The sequence below is a fragment of the Chionomys nivalis genome, chromosome 8 (assembly GCF_950005125.1).
Source record: "Chionomys nivalis chromosome 8, mChiNiv1.1, whole genome shotgun sequence".
NCBI classification, from domain to species: Eukaryota; Metazoa; Chordata; class Mammalia; order Rodentia; family Cricetidae; genus Chionomys; species Chionomys nivalis.
The window spans coordinates 11,850,692-11,872,435 of NC_080093.1; the positions used below are offsets into that span (position 1 = coordinate 11,850,692).

Sequence of the window (21,744 nt, forward strand, 5' to 3'; positions counted from 1 at the left end):
TCTGGGACTGGGGCAGGAAGAATTAACCTAGGAGCTAAGCCTGTCTAAGGCTCTTTGGAACCTAGTTTTTGATGAAGAGCTTTGAGAACAGAGGAATCTTGCTCATTTTCGGGGGACTTTCCATCTAATGCTCAGAAGAACCCATGACCCACACATAAGCTACAAACCTTATCCCAGAAGCTGTTGGTGAGGAAAAAGCCCAGGGAACATCCCTTACCTGTGGCCACCACAAGTCCGGGGGCTGTGTCCTTGCTAGAGATTCTTCCAGAGGAATATGGGTTTTCAGAGAGCTGCAGATGCAGGTGTAAAGAACAGAAGGGCTAAAAGAAAGAAGAAAATCATTTCATTCCAGGAAAGTCCGGCCATACCCTCACCTCTGCAATAGAGGAGGGGCTTGCAGAAGGAATCATCTGGGAACAGCAACGGTTTGGATCCTGAACTTCAGACCCATCTGTCTGATGCACCCGGTACCGCACTTTAGAAGTTGCCCCAAGTATCACAATTTCTTCCTCTCTTGCTCTCATTCAATATCAAATGTCTGCTCCCCTTTTCTGCAGTCAATTTAGCCTTCAAGGTCTAATTCATGGTTAGCTTTAAGAGGCCCCTAGTTCTTTCTTTAACAAAAGATGACAAATGTCCTTCCCGAACTGTTGGTAACCATCAAATCCTGCCTATTAGAGCTCTAAGGGGCCCCCAGGGAGAATGAAGGGAGGAAGCTGCATGATGTAGTCTAGGTCCTCAACTAGTTTCTTAAGCTGTAGTCTAATTCTGTTTATTTGTATATTTTGATCCTGCATAGAATTATACTTAAAATAATTTAAGACATTATCGAAAATTCACTGGACACTAAACTGTTTTCCATACCCTTTCCTATGCCCAGTATAAAAGGGGTGTGAGAATATATAGAGCTCAGTCTACAGAATGAAAAGAACTATGATGAAAGACACACTGAGATACAGAGAAAATTAGATGAAGAGAGTAAGATGAGCCATCACTGAGGTGTAGTAGCAAATAGAGAATAAATCAACCAATGTTTCTGTGAACTGTTCCAGTGGGTAGGCAGCCATTTGTGTGGTATCCCTTGTATCCAAACCAAAGCCACACAAACACTAAATGCACCAAAGTGTGGAACTGGACTTAAAATTATAAAACGATGGTGGCTCTGCCTGACCTAGACTTGACTACATCTCTAGATTTTAACACAGTGTCTAGAAGGCACCTGGCTGATGCATCTCTTTCCATACATGGCAGAAGACAACTTTTAGCTGAGGATAAACACAGTCTCATATCTGAGATCTTAGAATGGCTTCTGGTGTAAGCGTTTACTATCAGGGAACTGATGGCTGTGTTATTATTAATTATCTTTCCTCACTACTTTAAGTTGAGGTGCCTTGGGGCAGAGACATCATCTTACAACACCGTTTCCTCCACACTGCCTGCCTCAATATTCTGCATAGCAAGGATCCTCAAAAGCTAAAAGGTTAACTGGTCATCCTGTGTAGATGGTCCTTTCTGAGCATCCTGGGTTTTCAAAGTAATCTTTGTTTACTCTGACAACAGTTCAGCACTGAACAAACTAGCAGTTAACAGATGGGTTAGCCCTACTGAGTGCTATGTGGGACCGTTTACTAATAAGTGCAGGCTCATTCTCCACTTCATTTTAACATCAGTTGTAAGACATTGCCTATTCTAAATGAAAACTATGCAATCCACGGAGTGTTCCATACAGTTGGTGTAGTGGTCTGTTCTTCCAACATTTCATCAAGATCAAGTTCTTAAGATATAATACTGGAAGGACACCTTGAAGCAGTAGCCCCATGGAAGCAACCTGCCCTGAGAACTCCACATGGGACATGATAACTGACCAGTAAGCAGTGCACTGGGCTTCCTCTCAGGTCCACATCTGGAGCTTGGAGTAGTCGCCAATCCCTGCCTTTGTTGTAAGTGATGTAAGTCTTCACCTGGTCATCCACCTTCTTGTTTGCCAGGAATATGCCCTTGATACCTGCTACCTAGGAAAAAGGTGAGAGATGGAGAACCACGTTGGGCAAAAATGACGGTAGCCTTGGAGAAACCCTGAAAGAATCACCAGCATCTTCCACCAGGTATGAGGGGTACAGAAGAAGAAAAGGAACACAGTAAGGAATGTCATATTCCCCAAAGTCCCTCTTCACCTTTGCACCCTACACCAAATTTCTACACACACACCCCTTACCCATAAGATTTCCCCCACTTTGCCTGTCTTTGTTCTTTGTTCTGTAGAATATTATCTTTAATTAATTATCAGCAGTCCCCCTGATAACAATCAAAGGATTGACCCCTTCCAGAGGCAGCTGGTTTAGCACAAACAATTCCACGTGTTTGACATCACCCTTTGTGGGGGCAGCCCACTTTGCCTCTTAGAAATAGGGCAGACATTATGCGGCAGATGCTCCAGCACTGAGAGCTGATATTAGTGCATGCCTCTAGCTCACTCTATGACTTCAGGTAATTCACATATTATCTTTAGATGACTTTAAAATTGGTGGTTTCTCTTCTTTTCCCTAGTTGGCTGACAAAGGTCCTGTGAGATAATGCAGGGCTCTTGCCAGAGTTCCTAATGTACTGGGACTTTCATGCCCTTGGTATTTTGAAGGAATAAAGAGCACAACATTAAAACAAGTAGCTAGAGTTGATTCATCAATTACATGCACTCTAGGCTAAGTACAAATTCCACTTAAACTGCTGCTCTACATGCTGGAAAGGTGAACAGATTCTTAAAATGATAACGTCCTGTAACGGAAAAAGATTCTTGTAATTATCAGCATATTCCAAAGATAAACCATAAAGAAGCTGTGAATGTGTGTGATAAATAAGATAGTGTGTATTGAAAACAAAATAGTTTTGTGTGGGGGGTGTGCTTGTATGTTGCATATGTGCATCCAACTGAGAGCTGTACACACACACACATTCACACACACACACACATTGTTGAATGGCAGGATTGCTGGATTATTTTGATTGTCAGATGGACTGGATTTAGCATCCCCGTGGAAAGACACCTCTGAGTATACGTTTGAGAGTGTTTCCAAAAGATTTAAGAGAGGAAGTAAGTTCCATCCTGAACAGAAGGCTGTGCCATTCCATGGACTGGGGACCCAAACTGATTAAAAAGGAGGAAGCTAGATTATCATTAATAATCTATTTCATCTTCCAGACAAGAGACACATGTGACCAGCCACTTCACCCTTCTGCTGCTCTGACTCGCCCACTGTGAAGTACTATACCCTCAAACTCTGTGCCAACATAGCCATTCCTTCAAATTACATTTGCTAGGTATTGGTTACACCAACAAGAAAAGTAACTAACACACCCAACAATACTGATGTGCTGAAGTTCTAATTTCACTTATCCGCCATTCTCTAAGGACCATAGTTAATTGAAATTCACTACAGCTCTGAAGGAACACCATGGGAGGAAAGGAGAAGTTTCACAGAGGCGGGTTGAGGTTTTTTTCCCTTTTCTTTGCTTCTCCAAAATGACATACTTTAGTTGATGAACTAAGGGCTTTTTTAAATTTATTTTTGTAGTAACCTGGCTGGCCTTAGAGAATGCCAATTCAAATAAGATAAACAAAAAAGCCTCAAACAGATGGAGAGGGAATGTCCGGAGGACACTAGAATCATCAGGGAAGGGCAGCGTCAGAGGAAGTTCACAATGAGTCAGTGATGGACAGAACCCATGACTGGACTGCAACCTTGAGCAGGATGAAGGTGGGGGAGAGAAATGGAGACGGGATGCCGGGCTCCATGTGCAGGTGGCATGGGTCCCTAGCAGTACTCTTCCTGTCTCATTTCAGAAATACTCGGCTCTTATACCTACCCAGGCAGCCTGGGAATATTTTTAAGGCTCGTTTCATTTACTTATTTGTATGTGTGTGATAGATTATGGGTGGGAGTGTGTGACTAAGCCCGAAAAGGGCACCAGATCCCTTGAAAGCTGGATTGTAGATAATTCCTTGGTACCTGTGTTGTTATTTTGTACTAGGATTTGAAGTATTATCCTCAGTACTGCACAACACCTCTCTAGCCTCTAGACTTGAAGCTTGTTCTTTAAAGTCCACTGCAAAACGTACTGATTCAACCTGGCTGCCTTGAATTCCCCCAGAGAACAGAATTTTGCTTTATGCCCCGTAAATACTCCTACTAAAGGGAAGCCCTTTCTGGTGTTCTCTTTGGTCACAGAGCTGGTACCATCATTGCTAGTCTGCGAGGGAACTCTGTCTTAAATCAGTTACCCTCTGGCAACTCAGGCTCAGGACCTTACTGCTTCCTACTTCCTAGAAGAATATCAGCAGGTCTGACTCTGGGTCCAGGACCACCCATTCCTGTGAAGTGTCTGTGACATCTTTGCATGCAAACAGGTATGTGAAAACACACAGGAAAATGTTTATTCCATTTCTCCCATGAGAGCACTACCCATCACCAGAACTGGCAATTTCTACGAGGCGCACAGAAAATTCTCTCAGTCAAAACCAAGAGAATAGAGACCAAAAGTTAGAGCAAAAGAGTTATTTCCATGGAAATCTCTTGAAATAGTCCTGAACATGTTCCCTGAAGCTGGGCACAATGTCACAGCCATCTCCCTGTTGTCCTGAAACACCACAGTCCATGCCATTTGTGTGGCAATGGTTCACAGTCTGCACATCATTTTGGGGAGGATTTTCGGCATCGTGTCTTATATGAAGAAATGGACATCAGTTTGAAGGACACTTAGCCACTGTGTTTTTTCAGGACAATAACTTTCAATGTTTGGTTGCAGCCCAACTTCTAATATATATTCATTCTACATCCGAATAATCATGTCCACATCTATTTATTTGGAGACATATGTGTGGACACTCTGTGACACGAAGGGACCCTCAGTACTTCTTAGGCTCACCGCATGGAGTATAACAGAATTAAGAAATGAGATACATGCTTCTGTTCTTTGTCTGAGGAGCCACTTAGTGTCCCATTAGCTTTAAATGTTTTTTTTTTCTCCCATTGCAGGAGGAAATCATTAGTGTGGCTGCTGCTGGTGTTCTTGGAAGTCTACTGAGAAGCATGAGATGGGTGCCCACAAAAGGGGACAAGTGTCTGGTGTAGCACAGCTTTATTCTTTGTGTATAACGTGATCACCATCTTAGAGTAAAGATTTCCAAGGCTAGGTAGCCATGGCAACTAATTGAGAACAACACAAAAATAGCTAGGTGTATTGCAATGTTAGCAGCCTACAGACAAACCCTGGTAGAAAGAGAAGAAAAGGGTCGCGAGACAATCAGCTGGGACAGCAGCATGATTCCTTCCCACCCTCCCATACGTGCAAGTGGCCTTGGAAGATGCTGAGGTGCATAAGAAGGGAAAGGCTGACTCCACGATGCTGTGATGGAGTGGAGATTTGTGGGGATGCAACTGTTTCAGGGATCACTCCTGCTCCTGGAACTAACCTTTCACTGGGGCTGTAAACACACCAGTTCTCCAAGTTGAGGTTTGGTGAACTCTTATGTTTGCTGCTGTATCTGAGGTGAACACACATTTGGTTTCATCACCCAGGAAAAGTTAATGCAATAGTAGCAGGTTGGCAAGGCTCACTTTCCCTCTGGGAATCAGATTGAGGTGCAGAGGGACAGTGACTGCAGGTACCTTGGCAGATCATGGTATCCAGGTGGTACGGTCATCTGCTGGTCATGTCCCTAGGACTGAGGGCAAGGAAACTAGGGATCTGCTGAGAAAAAGCAATTAGCATGATCTGCCGTGGGCTGTCCTTAGTATCAGAGCTACAAGAAGGGGCTGACCAAGGTCAGTGCAGGAAAACAGTCCCTGTGGAGTTCATAAGCAGCTGTCCATCTGGACCAGGAATGGTCACTGAAGGTTATAACAGCAGATAGGATGGAGGGAGGCACTAGGCACAGGTAAAGCCAAGAAATGTCAATAAATAGGTAGAAAAATGGGACACTGGGGCTCACTCAAAGTGTTACAGTTTATCCGTCCATGTATATGGAGTTCAGAAGTTACTACAGAAGTGAAAAATTGATCCTCCAATGATACGTCATCCAGGCTATAATCAGAGTGGTTAAATGCACGTGAGCACACGCACGTGTGCGCACGCACACACACCCACACACCTTACAAAACCTAGTATTGAAGAATGTATGAAGCAATGACAACACTCAGGCTCTCAAAATGAACTGCCACTTTAGAAGCACTTGGATGGATTTTCATGAACATATATTTATATTTAATTTGGCAACCCTACCTGTAAGTGTTTACTCATACATGAAAACTAAAAGGTAATGTTCACGTGGATCTTTATAGATGTTAATCACAATCACACAAAACTGGAAGCGACCTAATTGCTCTTCAACTGATGAATAATAACTGGAGCACCCTCACAGAAAGGAATGCTACTCGGCAATAAACATGAACATTCGCTGATGCACTTCACAGTGTGTGCTGTGGACTTCACAGTGTGTGCTGATGCACTTCAGGTGACTGTCAGGTGCATTCTTCTAAGACAAGGGAAGCCCGACTCCAAAGCTTACAAGTTAGAGTCCAGCAAGTGTCATTCTACAAAAGGCAAGCGAGACTAAAAGCCAAGTAGATGTTTCTCAGTGGTAAAGGTTGGTACAAGTGTTGAGTATGTTTCAATGATCATAGGGCATTGAAGAGAAAATTCTTGGGAATGAATTTCTCCCACATCTTGGTGGTGAAGTTAGTTAAACAACTACATGTACCCATCAAAACCCATAGAACCATATCCCAAAGAGCGTATGTTTTATTGCATATAAATCATATCTCTTTTCTAAGAACTATAAAAGGCACAACGTTTAGAGGGAAAGTCTGATACGTTAGCCAGACAAACATGGATTCTTTTGAATGTAGCATCCAGGTGTCCTAGTTGTGTGATGTGAGCTAAGTCGTTCATTTCTATGGCACCCTGTAATTTCATAGTCACCTTAGGGAACAATGCCTACTATAAAGGGAAACAAACAACACTGTGTCTGTGCTTTTGGTCTGTAAGATCCACCATGGGAGCCACTGACTCAATATGGTTCTTAGGGGTGTAGCTAGCTAGCTAGTGAGAGTAAGAGACTGCTTGCATTTTAGTTAGTTTTAATCAATGGTAATTTGAATTGATATCAATTTGGCTATTGGCCCAGTTTATTCATATGTATGTGACTCTCCTTTACCTAATATACAAATTATGAAACTACTACACATCAACTACTTCTGGTAAAACAATGTACATGATTTGAGGTGGGTTGTAAGTATGAAATATAGCCTGGAGTTTTCAGACTCGGTATAAAAATTATAAAATTTCTCATGAGTACTTTTTATCTTGAGTATATGCGAAGCAAATATTTTGGATACATTTTTACTGAAATTGAATGCATTTCTACAATTAACTTCATCTGCTCATTTTTTATTTTAAAAAAATTTATCATAATAATTTTGAAGTCTATTTATAGCTTCTGGGTTATGTCTTTGGAGACCATGTCTCATTATATAGCCCTGGCTGGCCTGAAGCTTTCTATGGAGATCAGACTTGCCTTAGACTCACTGGTATAGGCCTCCCTCCCAAAGAGTGGATTTGAAGGTGTTACCACCATGCCAGATTATCAGTTATGCATTTATTATAGCTATGGTTCTGGTCTAAGACACAGCTGCTACTCCTATGTCAGTGTAAGGAATCATAAGTTGAATACTTAATATCTGGGGAACATCAAAAAGATTCATCAGACCAAGAACTCTTAGTACAACTGTTGGTGTTGGAATGGATATTTGAGGGAATTTTTTTTATCATTTATTAGTGGAGAATAACTAAATGGAAATGTAGTTTATTTCTAGGAATATGAAAAATCTACAATGCTAGACTGTAGGAAAAAATGTTCAAATATAAGTAAAAATCACTCTCAAAATATTGCATTCAACTGGTTCATTGTGAACAGCAGCCTTGTTAAAGAAGTGGGCTGTTGGCACCTCGCAGGAGAAACCCATGTTTATCTTACCATCAAACACTATTTTCTCCTCTACACAACTATAGCAATGGAAATATTGTACTTTGAAGTTCGAATGAGAGAATAATTTAAGCAAGAGAACGTCTCTAGCTGCAGATTACCACACAAGATGAGTCCTCAAAATTGTGTCAGCCCTTTCTGGTGAGCGGAAATTCAGTAGAGTAGGCTCCTACCATCTCCAAGGAACCTTGGTGCCAAGACCCTGGTCTTTACCCTGGTAGGATCACCTGTATTTGTCAAGTAGATTGTCCTTACACATCAGGCCTCTTGTCACTGGACAACACACATTTGGTTCAAGTGTACGCATTTAGTTGGATTATACATGAAATTTACTGCTTTCCCCATCTGCATTACTCAAGGGCACTTGAAGTCCGAAAGAAATATATTCTCTTTGCTAACTGGCCATATGGTTCCCATTCTCACTATCTGTTTATAAGAATCTCCAGTGAAGAAGGTTAAATCCTAATGACCCCTAGAGACCAATTAAATCGAGCTTTATCTGCAAACCACAGACTGTATCTCTGGGTGCAAAACAGCACCATCCATTAAAACTCTTCAATATGGTCATAGTCTAGATAATGTCAGGCTCCAATTTATTCACTTATTATTAAATGCCTTCTAGAATCTGAAACCTAATCAATTATCCAATTCTCACCCATGTTCCTGACAAGTATTATTCTGTACAATTAGGATGGCTAACACACTTTATCAAAAATGTAACCTGTCTGTCTAGCCCTTGGTTCATACCATTCTTAACATTTGGGATGGAACAACGTTCACCACTACTTCCTCCAGAGGGTCCTGGTGGGACTGATTGGAAAATGGGCCACCCTAAGAAAAAGAACCAGGCATACACAGCTCATCATGAGCTGTGTATCATACAATTAGCTGTGATAAAATTGAGTGGAGAGCAAATTCAGAGAGCTTTCTTTAAAGATGTTGCCTTGCCTAGTATAACTTTCTTCTCTATAAAAGTATACTTTTATATTGATAAGTGATACTGAAATGCAAGCAAGCCTAACTTCAATAGTAAGAAAAATTACACGGACCTGGGCATATTCTTCATGCTGATTCATGTCCAACAGCATCTCAAGGTAATAAAATACCACGGAGACACGAGCTCCTTGTCTTAGCGAATGAACAGCACTGGCAGACTCACCCATCACATAAAGAACAACAGAAGTGCAGTGATTTCTTCCTTTTTGCTTTTGTCTATCTATCTATCTATCTATCTATCTATCTATCTATCTATCTATCTTTATTTATTTCTTTCTTTTTCTTTTTTTTTTTTTTTTTTTGGATTTTCGAGACAGGGTTTCTCCGTAGCTTTTGGTTCCTGTCCTGGAACTAGCTCTTGTAGACCAGGCTGACCTCAAACTCACAGAGATCCACCTGCTTCTGCTGGGATTAAAGGCGTGCGCCACCACCGCCCGGCCTATCTTTCTTTTTCTATCTATCTATCTATCTATCTATCTATCTATCTATCTATCTATCTATCTATCATTTATTATCAATTTATTTAGGTTTTCTCTATGTAGCCTAGCCTGAACTTGAACTCATGATCCTCTTATCTCAATGGAGTTTTGAGATTAGAAATGAACACTATGGTTTCCAGATGGGACTTATATTTCTTAACTATGAGGTCATCTGCAGCAATGTCTATACTTTTCTTTTTGTGTCAGACCACAGGGGCATGAATAATTATCCTTACAGTCTTCCTTGTACAAACAGGAAGCTGGAATGGCCTAATTCCTAGGGATATTCTTCTAAACCATACCTCAAGACATAACTTACTACTTACTAATAACAAAGGTAGACTTCTGTCTCCTGATTAATTAAGAGAATGCGAGTTTGCCAAATTTATCTATGCCCTTTAGACTTTGCTACCAGTCTTCCACATACACATTCCCTTAAATAACTTCGTTGTTAAAGAGAATCTTTTTAGACTTGCGTAAGACAAAGGCAGTGGACGTCCCAGCATGGATGACAGAGGATCACAGAAGCTCTCATCGCTGCCTACGCTGCGGCTGACAGATGATGGTTGCTAGAGGAAGGAGATTCAGCTTACTTTGGGAATATAGCATGTGATAAGTTGGGCGTGAACCATTTGTGCAGATGTGGACAGTCCTAACCTGACTTGGTGAAATATGAAGAAACTTAAAACATAAGACATGAAGTTGGGAATGGGATGCAAGGGTAGTAGTGATCTGGGAGAAAGTAGGTGGTGAACAAACAGCTCAGACACCAAGAACAGATGCCAGAACTTGAACAAAAACTGACCAGGAGAGACCACAGGACCATGGACTGAACCTTCTGCTACTGTTCCAAAGAGCCGCCTGGGCTGTGTAGACAGGGAAATCCACCAGAGAAAAGCTCACCCAGGTTACCCACGGGCCCAGCCGGAGCTGACTGAGCCCATTCATCACAACCAGTGTGGGTTTACCCAGCAGTCACCGTTTGTTCTTGGCACACAAGACACACTCTCTGCAAGACTGAGCCCATCTCATCCCTAGGATAATTCAGGTCACCTCACCATTTCTCTCTCTAGTGTTGTCAAAGGCTAGACACTAACCTTAAAGACATAAGGAAGCATCATGTCTCGAGGGATCCATACCTAAGTTTTTCTCTGATTTCTGTGTGTACTCACAGGGATTCCCGGGGAAAGTGCCCTTTAGCTGACACACATAATATATTTTATATATAATACACAGAGACATATATATACACACATAAATACACACACACACACATATATATAATCACACAATGAACTCACATCAAGACAAATTTTTCATTATAGCTTATTGTGGCATTTCCTCTCTTACCAGTTATTCCTTCTTCTTTTCCTCTAAGCTGTGTTCATGAACATCATTTAAAGAAATTATTTCTGCAGAGTTTTGAAAGCCTACTTAAGGCATAATCTGTGCTGTGTGCCTTCAATGCCTCATACACATGAGAACTCTGACTTTACAGAGACAGTCAATCCCTTTCACACTCCATGCCACTAGGTTCACAATGACGTCATCACTAGGCGAGCACTTTGCCTTTATTTCCTTGGAACTGGGGTACAAGGAGGTTACATCTCTTAACTCACAACGCAATTGCCAATGAAAGCGCTGGGGTCAAACACAAGATCACAATACTTGTGCTTATAAATTTAAAGCACATGAAAAAGAAAGGTCAATCCCGAGAGGGGTCATTTTGGCTCCATACCTCATATAATTCAATAATGATGTTTCCCATTAGACCTCGGCTGCTCTTAATGTTCTCCATTGCCAGAGTGAAGTAGATCCCGCGTGTGTCCGAGATGTAGAGGTTGTACGTGTCATTCTGGTTCCATTCTTGGACGGCTGCAAACACTTGGTTCTCATCTGTGCTGATGATGTGCATGTCCTAAAGAGACAGAAGACCTGTGAGAAGGTAGATCATCACACCTTTCTCCCCACTGGGACCTGGAGTCATCGCCATGACTAGTGAAATGGTGGAGAGAAATCTTGAGTTATAGGCAATGTTAAGCAGTTCTGCATTGGACTGAGGCTGTAAATCGTGAGCATCAAGATTCCTGTTCCTAGCTAAGTGACAGGAAGATGGCTGGAAGGGGCTTTAGAGGGTATTATTTCCCGTGGTTTCAAGGGATTCATCCATGCTCGTTTTTTATTTTTATATCCGAAAGCTAGTGTGAGTGCTAACAGAGGCACCCTCACACATGCGGAGCAGCAGGCCCCATGCTCGATTTTGAGCTCCACTTAGGTTTTAAATCCTTCAGGGCAGTGTTTTCCTCTTCCTTCAGCATCCGATGGCTGGCATGGAGGCAAGCGAGCCTGGCTCTAGACCTCTAGCCCCCTAGCCTCACATAGCCACAGCAATCTACTGTGTGCCCAGCAGTTCTGGGTGTTATTTAGTGAAGCTGAGCGAGGGTCTGCTGCAAAGGACATGAAGTTATGCTTGAACAATAATCACACTCAACCTGGAAATCAGTGCCCTGGGTCTTACTGTCAGCACTGCACTGTGAGATGAATGACTGACAGATGCATCAATCTCCACAAATTTTAATTTTTTCCATGAGGAGTGAGAATGAAAGTACCTAATATTGAGGTGCTATTTTAATTTTTTAAATTAAAAGTTAAATAATCCTACAATAGAAATAGTTGGATCTTACCATTTTCTGGAGTAAACTAAGACACACTGTAGTTCATATAATGGCTCCAGATCACACGGACAGTGAATGGTGAAACCAGATTTTGGATATCTGAGTGTCTGACTCAACAGAAAGGTGAGTTTCATTTGAATGCATAATTTTTAAATGGGTTATTTTAAACTTGTGACCAATAAAGTAAAGAATGACTGTGGATGTCAGTTTGGCCTCAATGGAAAACTACAAGTCTAGGCTTTTAGATGGCCATGGCACCATTAGGATCCCAGTCCTGGATACATCTGTTTTCTTGTGGTGAGCTCTTCACATGATACCATTAAGTTCACAGACCTTGTATTTATTTTAGTTTCTAAGCTTGGTTTGTATTATTCCTAAAATCTAATTTGATAGTTCACAACTTAAAAATAATTAAAAAAAAAATATCACGGGGGCTGGAGAGATGGCTCAGAGGTTAAGAGCATGGCCTGCTCGTCTAAAGGTCCTGAGTTCAATTCCCAGCAACCATATGGTGACTCACAACCATCTGTAATGGTGTCTGGTGCCCTCTTCTGGCCTGCAGTCATACACGCAGACAGAATATTGTATACATAATAAATAAATAAATATTTTTTAAAAAAACATCTCACAAGTATGGCTAGGCACTGTGTAATGATGGATATTCAACTCCCCACCAAGGAATATACATTTTTCAGGGGGATATGTTGCCTGGCTAAACATCTGTTTAAAGTGATGACATCAAAATACATAAATACCGTGTATACACCATGTAACAGGTTACAGATGGAGAACTACACTTGTATCTGTGAAGAAATGCCCTAGCAACAACACCATCAGCAATCAAGGCCAACAACAAATTAATAACCAGGCAGGGTCTAACCTCTGCTTTATTAGACCTACTTTCTCAGAAACCATTACAAGTGAAAAGAAGCAACCATGTCTTCAATGTCAGCACCATAGTGTGTGTGTGAGTGGGGGGGTGTGCCCACTACCACCTACGCCATTTTATTAAGGAAGAAGTCATTTGATCTGGACAACTAGGAGCAAATCAAATTTTAGACCTTTTGTTAGAGGTCATTTTTAGGAGCCCCTAGTTTTGAACTTTAGAGGTCACCTTGACTCAGTCTTAACTTGCTCATTTGTGCTTATATATCTTATAGAATTACAGGTTCCTGCTGAACTGATTTAAAATAGAAGTTTTACTCCTAAGATCCATGTGATGAAACCATTTGTGTAGGTAAGGAATGAATGCCCAAGAACCCAGTAGGAGGGGAACAGCAGCTGCAGGAAATCCGAATTAAATTCACTTAGCCTGTTAAAAGTGCAATAGAAATGCCTAGGTTTTCCCAGATGTTTTGGTCATAAAAATGAATGAGCTAAGTTATTTTAAACTAAACTAATGTAAAGTGAGTGAGGAGAAAACAGCTTAGAACACCATGGAATGGTCAGAGTTAGAGGCAGCCGGCTTTGCTGGAAGGGCATATTAGGTAAACGCTATCCTGGGGTTGTGCCAGCTGGTGAACAGGTACTCAGCCTCAGGCACAAGGAACTAGAACGTCTCTCATGTCTGAGATTCTATGCTGTTCTCCTGAAAAGTGCTTTGTTTGTCAGTCTTTCAGCTGAGAAATATGACTAACATTTCATCAAGAAACTAACTCTCTAAACAGCATATTGCCAAGGTTATAACACTAGATGATCTACATCTCAAAATGATCTACAGATCTTCATCAGTTTCTTCATTACTTTCTCATTGAAGAGACTGGAGCTTTACTGTACCACAGAGTATGATGATTAATCTTGATGGTTAACTCCAGAACTATCCTCCCTTGCCTGGGGGACAGACTCTGCACATGCCAGTGGAAGATCATGTTGATTAGGTTAATGAATATTAGAAGACCCACTCACTGTGGGTGGCACAATTCCCTGGGCTGGAATCCTGGATAGTATAGGAAGCAGAAAGTAGGCTGTGTGAGCACAGTTACTGCTCTCTGCTTCTTGACTCTGCACCCGATGTAATCAGATGCTTCAACCCCTGTGACTTACCCATCACAATTTTGAATGATGAACCAGAACAAGCCTTTTTCCCCCCATTAAGATACATCTACCAGAATATTTTTATCACAGCAATAGAGATGGTGACTAAGATCTCCAAACTATCTTTGAATTCCTGAATTCAAAGGACCTTCCTACTTCTGCCTCCTAAATAGCTAGAATAAAAAGATAGTATGCCCAGTCTGACCTTGGCATCTCAACACATCTGTCTGAGATCGTGACTAAGAATGACTAGCGGAGAGCCTTATATTTTACAACCTGAACATGTCTTCCAGACACAGTCCTAGGGAATCACTTAGAAAAGTTCTACCAGGTGTGCACAACTTTCTAACATTGCAACATGGCAATTTCAACCTACGAAGTCCTCTTTAAAGAACCACACAATTGTAATAACTATGTGAACACGTGCCAAATACTCCTTGGGGCTGTGTGAAAAGGAGAAAATATACAGCCCTAAGGTCTAAAGTCACACTATTGTTTCCTTCATGAAATGATACAGAATGGAGTCCCAGAGAGGCTAAGAGTTCCTTCCAGAGCTATAGAGCTTAATCACAGCAAGAAGAAGGGGGTGTGAAGTCACACCTGGTTGAAGACAATTCCTACATGTTTTACTTGTTAGTGTGTGATTTTTCAAGTGATTTGGACTACGTGTTTCTGATTCCATGTAAACCCTCTCTCTCTCTAAATGGTTCATGGATAAACAGAAATCAACAGATAACTGGAATATTAAATCTTTAAGGTAAAAAAATCATTTAAGGGGAAAGAAAGAAAGAAAGAAAGAAAGAAAGACCTAAAGGTGAGAGTGAGGAACATTCAAGAAAACAAGTTTAGGGCTCTATACATCTCCCCATATAGGAGGTGTGCACAGAGGCTAAATCACAAGGGCTTTTGTGAAGAACATCTAACCTTTATTTGGAAGGAAACATAAAGTGTGTGAAGTCCTGCACTAAGGAAGTAAGTTCTTAAAGCTGTCTCTGTGTATATTAGGAAATATCTTCAGGGGAATGGGGGGACACGCCTACAGTGTCTGACTTGCAAACCCGCCTCTTTAATTTTAGATATCATGCATTACCTTTGTGATTAGTGATAAGTAATCACACATGATTATTTGTTTAATGCCTTTCTCTCTCATTGGACTAAGCTTCCAGGAAGCAAAACTCTCTTGTTGATTACTTTATTACTTTGTTGTTCTCTAGAACTTTCTGAAGAATCTGCTGTAGAGTACATGCAGAACAAAAGTTCACAAAGTAAACAGTGGGGTATGCAAAGAAACAGACGTGAAGGATGAGGCACCAGGAATATAAAGCAGATACCAGCTCATTTCCAGGCCTTTCAAACAAGGCAGGTGAGAGGATCCACTTTGAATAGGCCGTTCAGTAAAGGGCTTGGTGGGAGTAAGATACGGACTGGGGCTGTTCATGCAGTAGTCACTAATATTTAAAAAAATGAATGAAATCACTCAGAGAACATACAGATTATAAGAAGAACATAAAAATAGTTACTACTGAAGAGATAGAGGAAGGGCATACAGAAATGGGAAGAGCATCCGTATAGATGCGGGGAAAGGACATTATACCAAAAACTCCAGAGAGACAGAGGAAGATGAAGTGTAGAGATATAAAAGTGGGCTTGACGCATAGGTGGTCACTAGCAAGGACAGCTGTATGATTTTCAAGGATATACTTAGTAAGTGGATGGGAGGAGAGAGGGCAGCTAGCAGTGGATGGAATAAGAGGAATCAGAGTGAACAGGAATGGGCAAACAGAGGAAGACCACAGAAAATCCTCGAAAATGGTGCCTGCGACCCACCAGACTTGTGAAAGCTAAGGGGATAAAAGCTAATATCCTTGTCACTATTTTTACAATAATGTTAAGAAAACTGCTCCCTCCTGTCTTTTCCTACTCACAATGGGACTACTTTCTATTGCCGAGTTACTACAAACTCTGACTTTGATAAGGAAAATCTACTGCAGACTCTGGTCATACTATTTGCAAGTGTACTTCAGAAAGAACTGCCTTTGTTCTGTTTACTTTTACAAAAGGGTTTGACATATACCGGGTTGGCTTCAAAGTCACTATGCGGCCAAGGCTGGCCCGGAGCTGCAGATACTTCTGTCTCTACCTCCCAAATGTTAGGATAATAGGCATGAACCATGGCGCCTGGCTGAGAATTGCTTTTAATTATTTTCTTTGACTTTTTAAAATGTCTGTGTGTTCCATTGAGTCTTTGCTGCATGCGCATGTATGTGTGGTGTACATGTTTAAGCATTTGTGTCCACATGTGTGTAGGTGCTTGTGTGTAGAGAGAAGAATTTAACTTAGGGTGTCTTCTTCCTCCATCACTTTCTACTTTGGTGCTGAGACAGGTTTGCTGCAACCCCTGAATACACAGTATAGTTAGACCAGCTTGCTTTAGGGGGATCCCCTGACTCTGCCTCTCTAAATGAGGGATTATATGTGAGCGCATAAAATGGTGTTGAGTATCTGAATCTTACACTTACACGGCAAGCACTTAATCTACAAAACCTTCCCAACCCCAAGAGCTGCTTTTTAAAAATGCAAAATAAAATAAAGGACTGGGTGTATAGCAGAGCGTGCAGACGGCGTGATGGAACAACTGAAGGGGCATTCTCTTTGAGAACAAGTGATGCTCGGAAATGATGTAAGGTCTCGTGGATGGCTGCCCCCTTTTCACTGTTTGCCCAAGCTCTCTGTCGTTGCCTGTATAAACTTGAGAGTGGGCAGAGTTCAAGGACAGAGGACAAGAGAAAAGTCAGTCTTCATTTTGGTCACGTCAAATTGTCAGGATTTTTTTTTCTTCACATTGATTAGTAGGACAACAGTTCAGGTAATCACTGTTGAGATCAAGAACGTGAACTGGCCTTGTTAGAGGCTGACCCCTGGCTCTTATCAAGTCTCATGGGAAGCAGTTCTTTCGAGATAAGCCTTCCCCCAACACTTAAAATGGAGGAAGATTTCTTAACTTTGGCAGTTTCCCAGAATTGAGGGGCTCAGGCAAAGTTCAGGGGTATCACTAGAACCCAAATACCTTTGAGGAACAAACAAAACTTTTCTCTTGTAGAAATGACTTTCAGAGTTGCAACCTAAGAAAAAAAATAGAACCTAAGGGACCAAAAAGGCTATGCTGGGTTCAGAGTGGCACAATGACAGTGTTAGGCAATATGGAGGCCAATGCTTCTGAGATACAATCCTACGATAACCTTAATCTGCACAGCAGGCAGGCTATGGGCATTGGTACCATCTGCCCCTAGGTAACAGTTGTTCCTTAGAGTTACTGAGCACTGTACATGAGAACACGGGACCAGCAGTGAGTTGTTCCTTGATTCCCTCACATGTCCGTGTCAGTATTACTATCTCACTCTGTCCGTGAAGAGACCCAGGCTCCTGGGTAAGCGGTTGATCTGGAAGAGATAGTTAGGCTTCTGCCCAATAGCTCAGCTGTCATTTTCCAGCTGCCATTGCACTTTCCCCCTTGCACCAGGCTTTCCAATTGGAGCATAAGTGTCCCGTCTACGGGGTGAGAGTCCCAGCAACGGAACTATGGAAGCCTTGGTGCAGCGCTTCTCTCTCTAGTAATGCTGCTCATTATGACTGCCACTTGCCTCACCCTCTACAAAATACTCTAAAGCCAAGGTGTGCATGTTCTGAACAGGTGGGCTGGGAACAGAAGCATGGGGTAGGTCCTGGGATTACAGAAAACTTTTCTATCATTTATTTTTTCTATCCTAAGGCACGCAACAGCAGCTACAGCCCTGTCTGCAACAGCAAGAATATGCTTGAAGTCGCTCCAGTGTTTCACACAATGGAAAGAACTAATCTCCCAGCACCCCCTCTACCCCTAGCTCCTTAGCCCTGATTATGAAAATCTGGGCCAACACCGGCTAATAAAATGATCGATCACCATCCAGCCACATTCACAGCAGTCTCATATTAATGAGACGTCTCTCTGGATGCACTTCTAGGAAGCGGCCGCGTGAGCGGTTTGATACGCCCCCCCACAATAAGTCACCAAGGGGTTGCTAATCATTAATGGAACGCTCTGGGGGAAATCAATTCAGGGCCTCATTTGTACCCCCACCTGCAGCCACATGCCTAGGAGACTTAACTGTTGCTTTCCTAAGAAGGTGAAAATTTCACAAAATATGTGTTCACACCGAGGTAAACACATCCTTATAGTGGAGAGAGAGATGTTGGGAAGGTTCCTGAAACAGAAACTTTAGGACAGAGTAGGGAGACTTGTATAGGCTTGGGCCGGTGGCGGGGACCACAGAATTCTCCTTTAGGAAACTCAGAGCTGAATGTTTCCCTTTCTCAGCCTCTCAGACCAGTTTTCTGGCTGGCTTTAGACAACTGCAGCCACCATACTAAACCATTTCCCCACAACATTCAGTCACAGAGAGGCAAGAATGAAACCAGAAAGCAGTCTCCATGTTCCCCAAGGCATTTAACACAGGATCTGCCATCTTCAACAGCCTTCTGCCAAACTGCAACCAAACTTCTCAAGGCATTTTAAGCTTGTTAAAGGAGCCATGTTTGTTCCTCATGCAAAGTCTTTGCATTGTTGGGAATCTCTGCTCCAGTTTCCCTCCTCCCATTCCAGGCCCTGCCCCTCAGAAAGCCTTCTCAGGAGCTGCTCAAGACCACACCTACAAGGTATTTAAGACCTGGTCCGGTCCCTTGCCCTGACACATGATTTCTCTCCTGCCTTTCTGGAGTGACCCAAGAGTTGCTTTGTTCTGTTTACTAAATCTAGTCTTATTAAACTGGTTTGATTTGGCTTATTGCATCAGTGGAGGAACCCAACAACCAAGGATCTAATACTTATCATATATGTATAGTTGATCTTTCCTATTCCTAGCTTTCAGAGAATAAAGTGTGGTTAACTCCATAACTCTGCCAAAGAAAAACAACCTGCCATTTCTTCCTTTGATCCCTAAAAAATATGGCACGAGGTTTATAGATGATTCTAATTATTCAGGAATAATGTATATAGGTTATATGAAAATTCTATGCATGCAACCTATAGAAGAGACCTAGTCATCTATGGATTTTGATATCTGTAGGTGTCATGGTACCAATACCTCTGAGAGAATAAGACATGAATGTATTACCTATCAACCTTGTACTTCCAACCTAGCCTTGCTTATAGGCTGAATTTAATAGTTTTTTATATTATCTTCAATTACTTTCTCTAGGAAGTTGTCCTCATTATTCACATTCAGTTATCTGAACCTTTCATCCAAAAAATGGTCTGTAGACTTCTGAGATACCCCCCACACTCACACTGGCTGTCTTAATGCCACTTGTCTACCACACTACAAGCTCTAGCCAGCCAGACATGTTTGCATTGTTTTCACTAATCCATAGTTAGTTCAGTTTTTTACATGCTTTGAAATATTTTATTAAATTTATACTTATTTGATTTCGGCAGGCAACGGATGTTTGTTATCATATTTACTATTCAAGCCCTAGTTCAATGTTTTTCAGAAATGTTTTTAAAGATTTTATTAAATTTATACTTATTTGATTTTTATCACTTATGAAAATTTTGATATTTATAAAATGTGCCAGGTTCAAGGCATTGAGTGAGTACATGGAGAAAACATCTAGTGAAGCTACATCACAATTTTAACCCGTTAATGTCGTACCCACTTTTCTCTACGGCTGACACAAACAGCACAGGTTTCTCCCAATCCTGCTTCTGAGCACGAGAAAGTCATTTCTGGTTTAGACAAGTCTTTCTTCCTCCTGGGTGTGACTCAGCTTTGTAGTTCATTGGCCTATTCCATACTTTGAACTGAAAGACCATGGAGAAGCTTCTAATCAAAGTATTTCTAACCACCTCCTGTCCATTTGTTACTGACTTTTTGCTCAGGGTCAAATCATAGAAGCCAGACTGTACCTATTTTGACTGAGGAAGTGAATCAAAGTTTCCCAGGGATGATCCCCATATCTATACAAACAAAATAATGGGCACAGCAGGTTGTACTTATAAAAATTTTCACGCACATACACATATACACTCATATAACAAATAGAACCAAAGAAAAGGAGGGTATCAATTTGAGAGTTTGGGGTACAAGAGGAGTTCTGGGAGGATATCTGGTAGGAGCAGGGCGTATATGATGAAATTTTATTTCAATTTAAAACATAAAAAATTAATAATTTTGGAAAATAGTAAAAAAATAGAGATTGAGTTTTATAATTTAAATTCTCCATCAATAAGAAGACTTTTAACCAATTCAATGTTAAGCATAGATTGTCCACTTAAATGGAAGAAAAGTTGAGTAAATGGAAAAAAAGAAAGAATAGGTGAAAACATAAAGGAATGACTCCATCCATGCATGAATAACTGAAAATAAAATACCATAATCCTCCCAACTCTGTGCTCAGGAAGTCTTTTACAATGTTTCTTAGCCTCACCTCAGAGGCTGATGTCTTTTTGACATATGTGTGGTAAGTGTACACCTTGAGACCGCATCCCTGCTGCCCCATTAAATTATATAATCACATGCTGGCTTTGTTCACCATGAACTTACAAACTCCATCTTTACCTAGGAGCTGGTGTTCACAAGAAATGGGATGCACAGAATAAGCTTTATAATCAATAGAAGAGGTAAAATGTCACCACTTGATATCGTTGTTCCAGTTATTCAGGCCATTTTATCATTGCAGTGACAGAGTGGGGTGGAAACATAGGTACAGTGTTCATAGTCACCCTCCAAATGTATCAAGAATGCCACCAGACTTCTTTATGTACTTTCAGGGACCACATGCAGCGGCTGTGCTTCTGCCTAGCAAACTTACCTTCTGGTTGTCAATAACACTGCTAAAAGAAGGAGAACCCTCTGAAGAGATTGATTTCAAAGCCAGTATTCCTATCTCTCCCACTCCTGGCAAAGAGCCCAAGACCATATCACATGCTTGAGTTACAGGAAATCAAACCCACGCCTGGCATGCTGCCGAGAAAGGAGTAACCTCTCAGGTTCAGCACCGTCAACAATGACCAGAATCCTTCAGAAGTACTCCATACTAAATGCCAATGACTTCCTGAATCCCATGGAGGCAGTCTCTCCATCCCTGGCATTGTCAGGCAAGATTCTAGAGAGGAGGCGCTGCATGCAATACCTTTGGCAAAGAGTACTTGGGCAGCTTTATCTGAGCAAAGGCTTCTCTTCGATAGGACACGTAGTAGCTGGCTCTTCCACCTATTGTTACCTGGATCGTGGGGGAAACAAAAATAAAATCAGATGGTGCCACAAGTTGGAAAATACTGTCCTGTGAATAAGCAAGCACAATATGCTCAAAGTTACCTTTTCAACTATGTCTGGTGCTAGTTTTGAGTCTCTGGTGCCTTGAGTTTTTTTATATCATAGTGTTGAGACAATAAATGCACAATTATAATAACTCCCATCTTCCTAAATCTCTAAGTAAGAACATAGGTTGATGTGGTACTTGGCCACTGTGCTTTGCAGATAAAATA

General features: G+C 41.5%; 1 protein-coding gene across 1 annotated transcript in view; it reads right to left on the reverse strand.

Moving 5' to 3' along the window:
• Sorcs3 (sortilin related VPS10 domain containing receptor 3) overlaps positions 1-21,744 on the reverse strand; it is a 613,376-nt gene that overhangs the window by 96,734 nt on the left and 494,898 nt on the right. Inside the window, exons 8-11 of the mRNA XM_057779107.1 lie at positions 21,390-21,479; positions 11,252-11,431; positions 1,866-2,012; positions 218-320 (exon numbers count right to left, since the gene is read on the reverse strand). Coding sequence (XP_057635090.1) covers positions 218-320; positions 1,866-2,012; positions 11,252-11,431; positions 21,390-21,479 — 520 coding nt within the window. The remainder of the gene's footprint in view (positions 1-217; positions 321-1,865; positions 2,013-11,251; positions 11,432-21,389; positions 21,480-21,744) is intronic.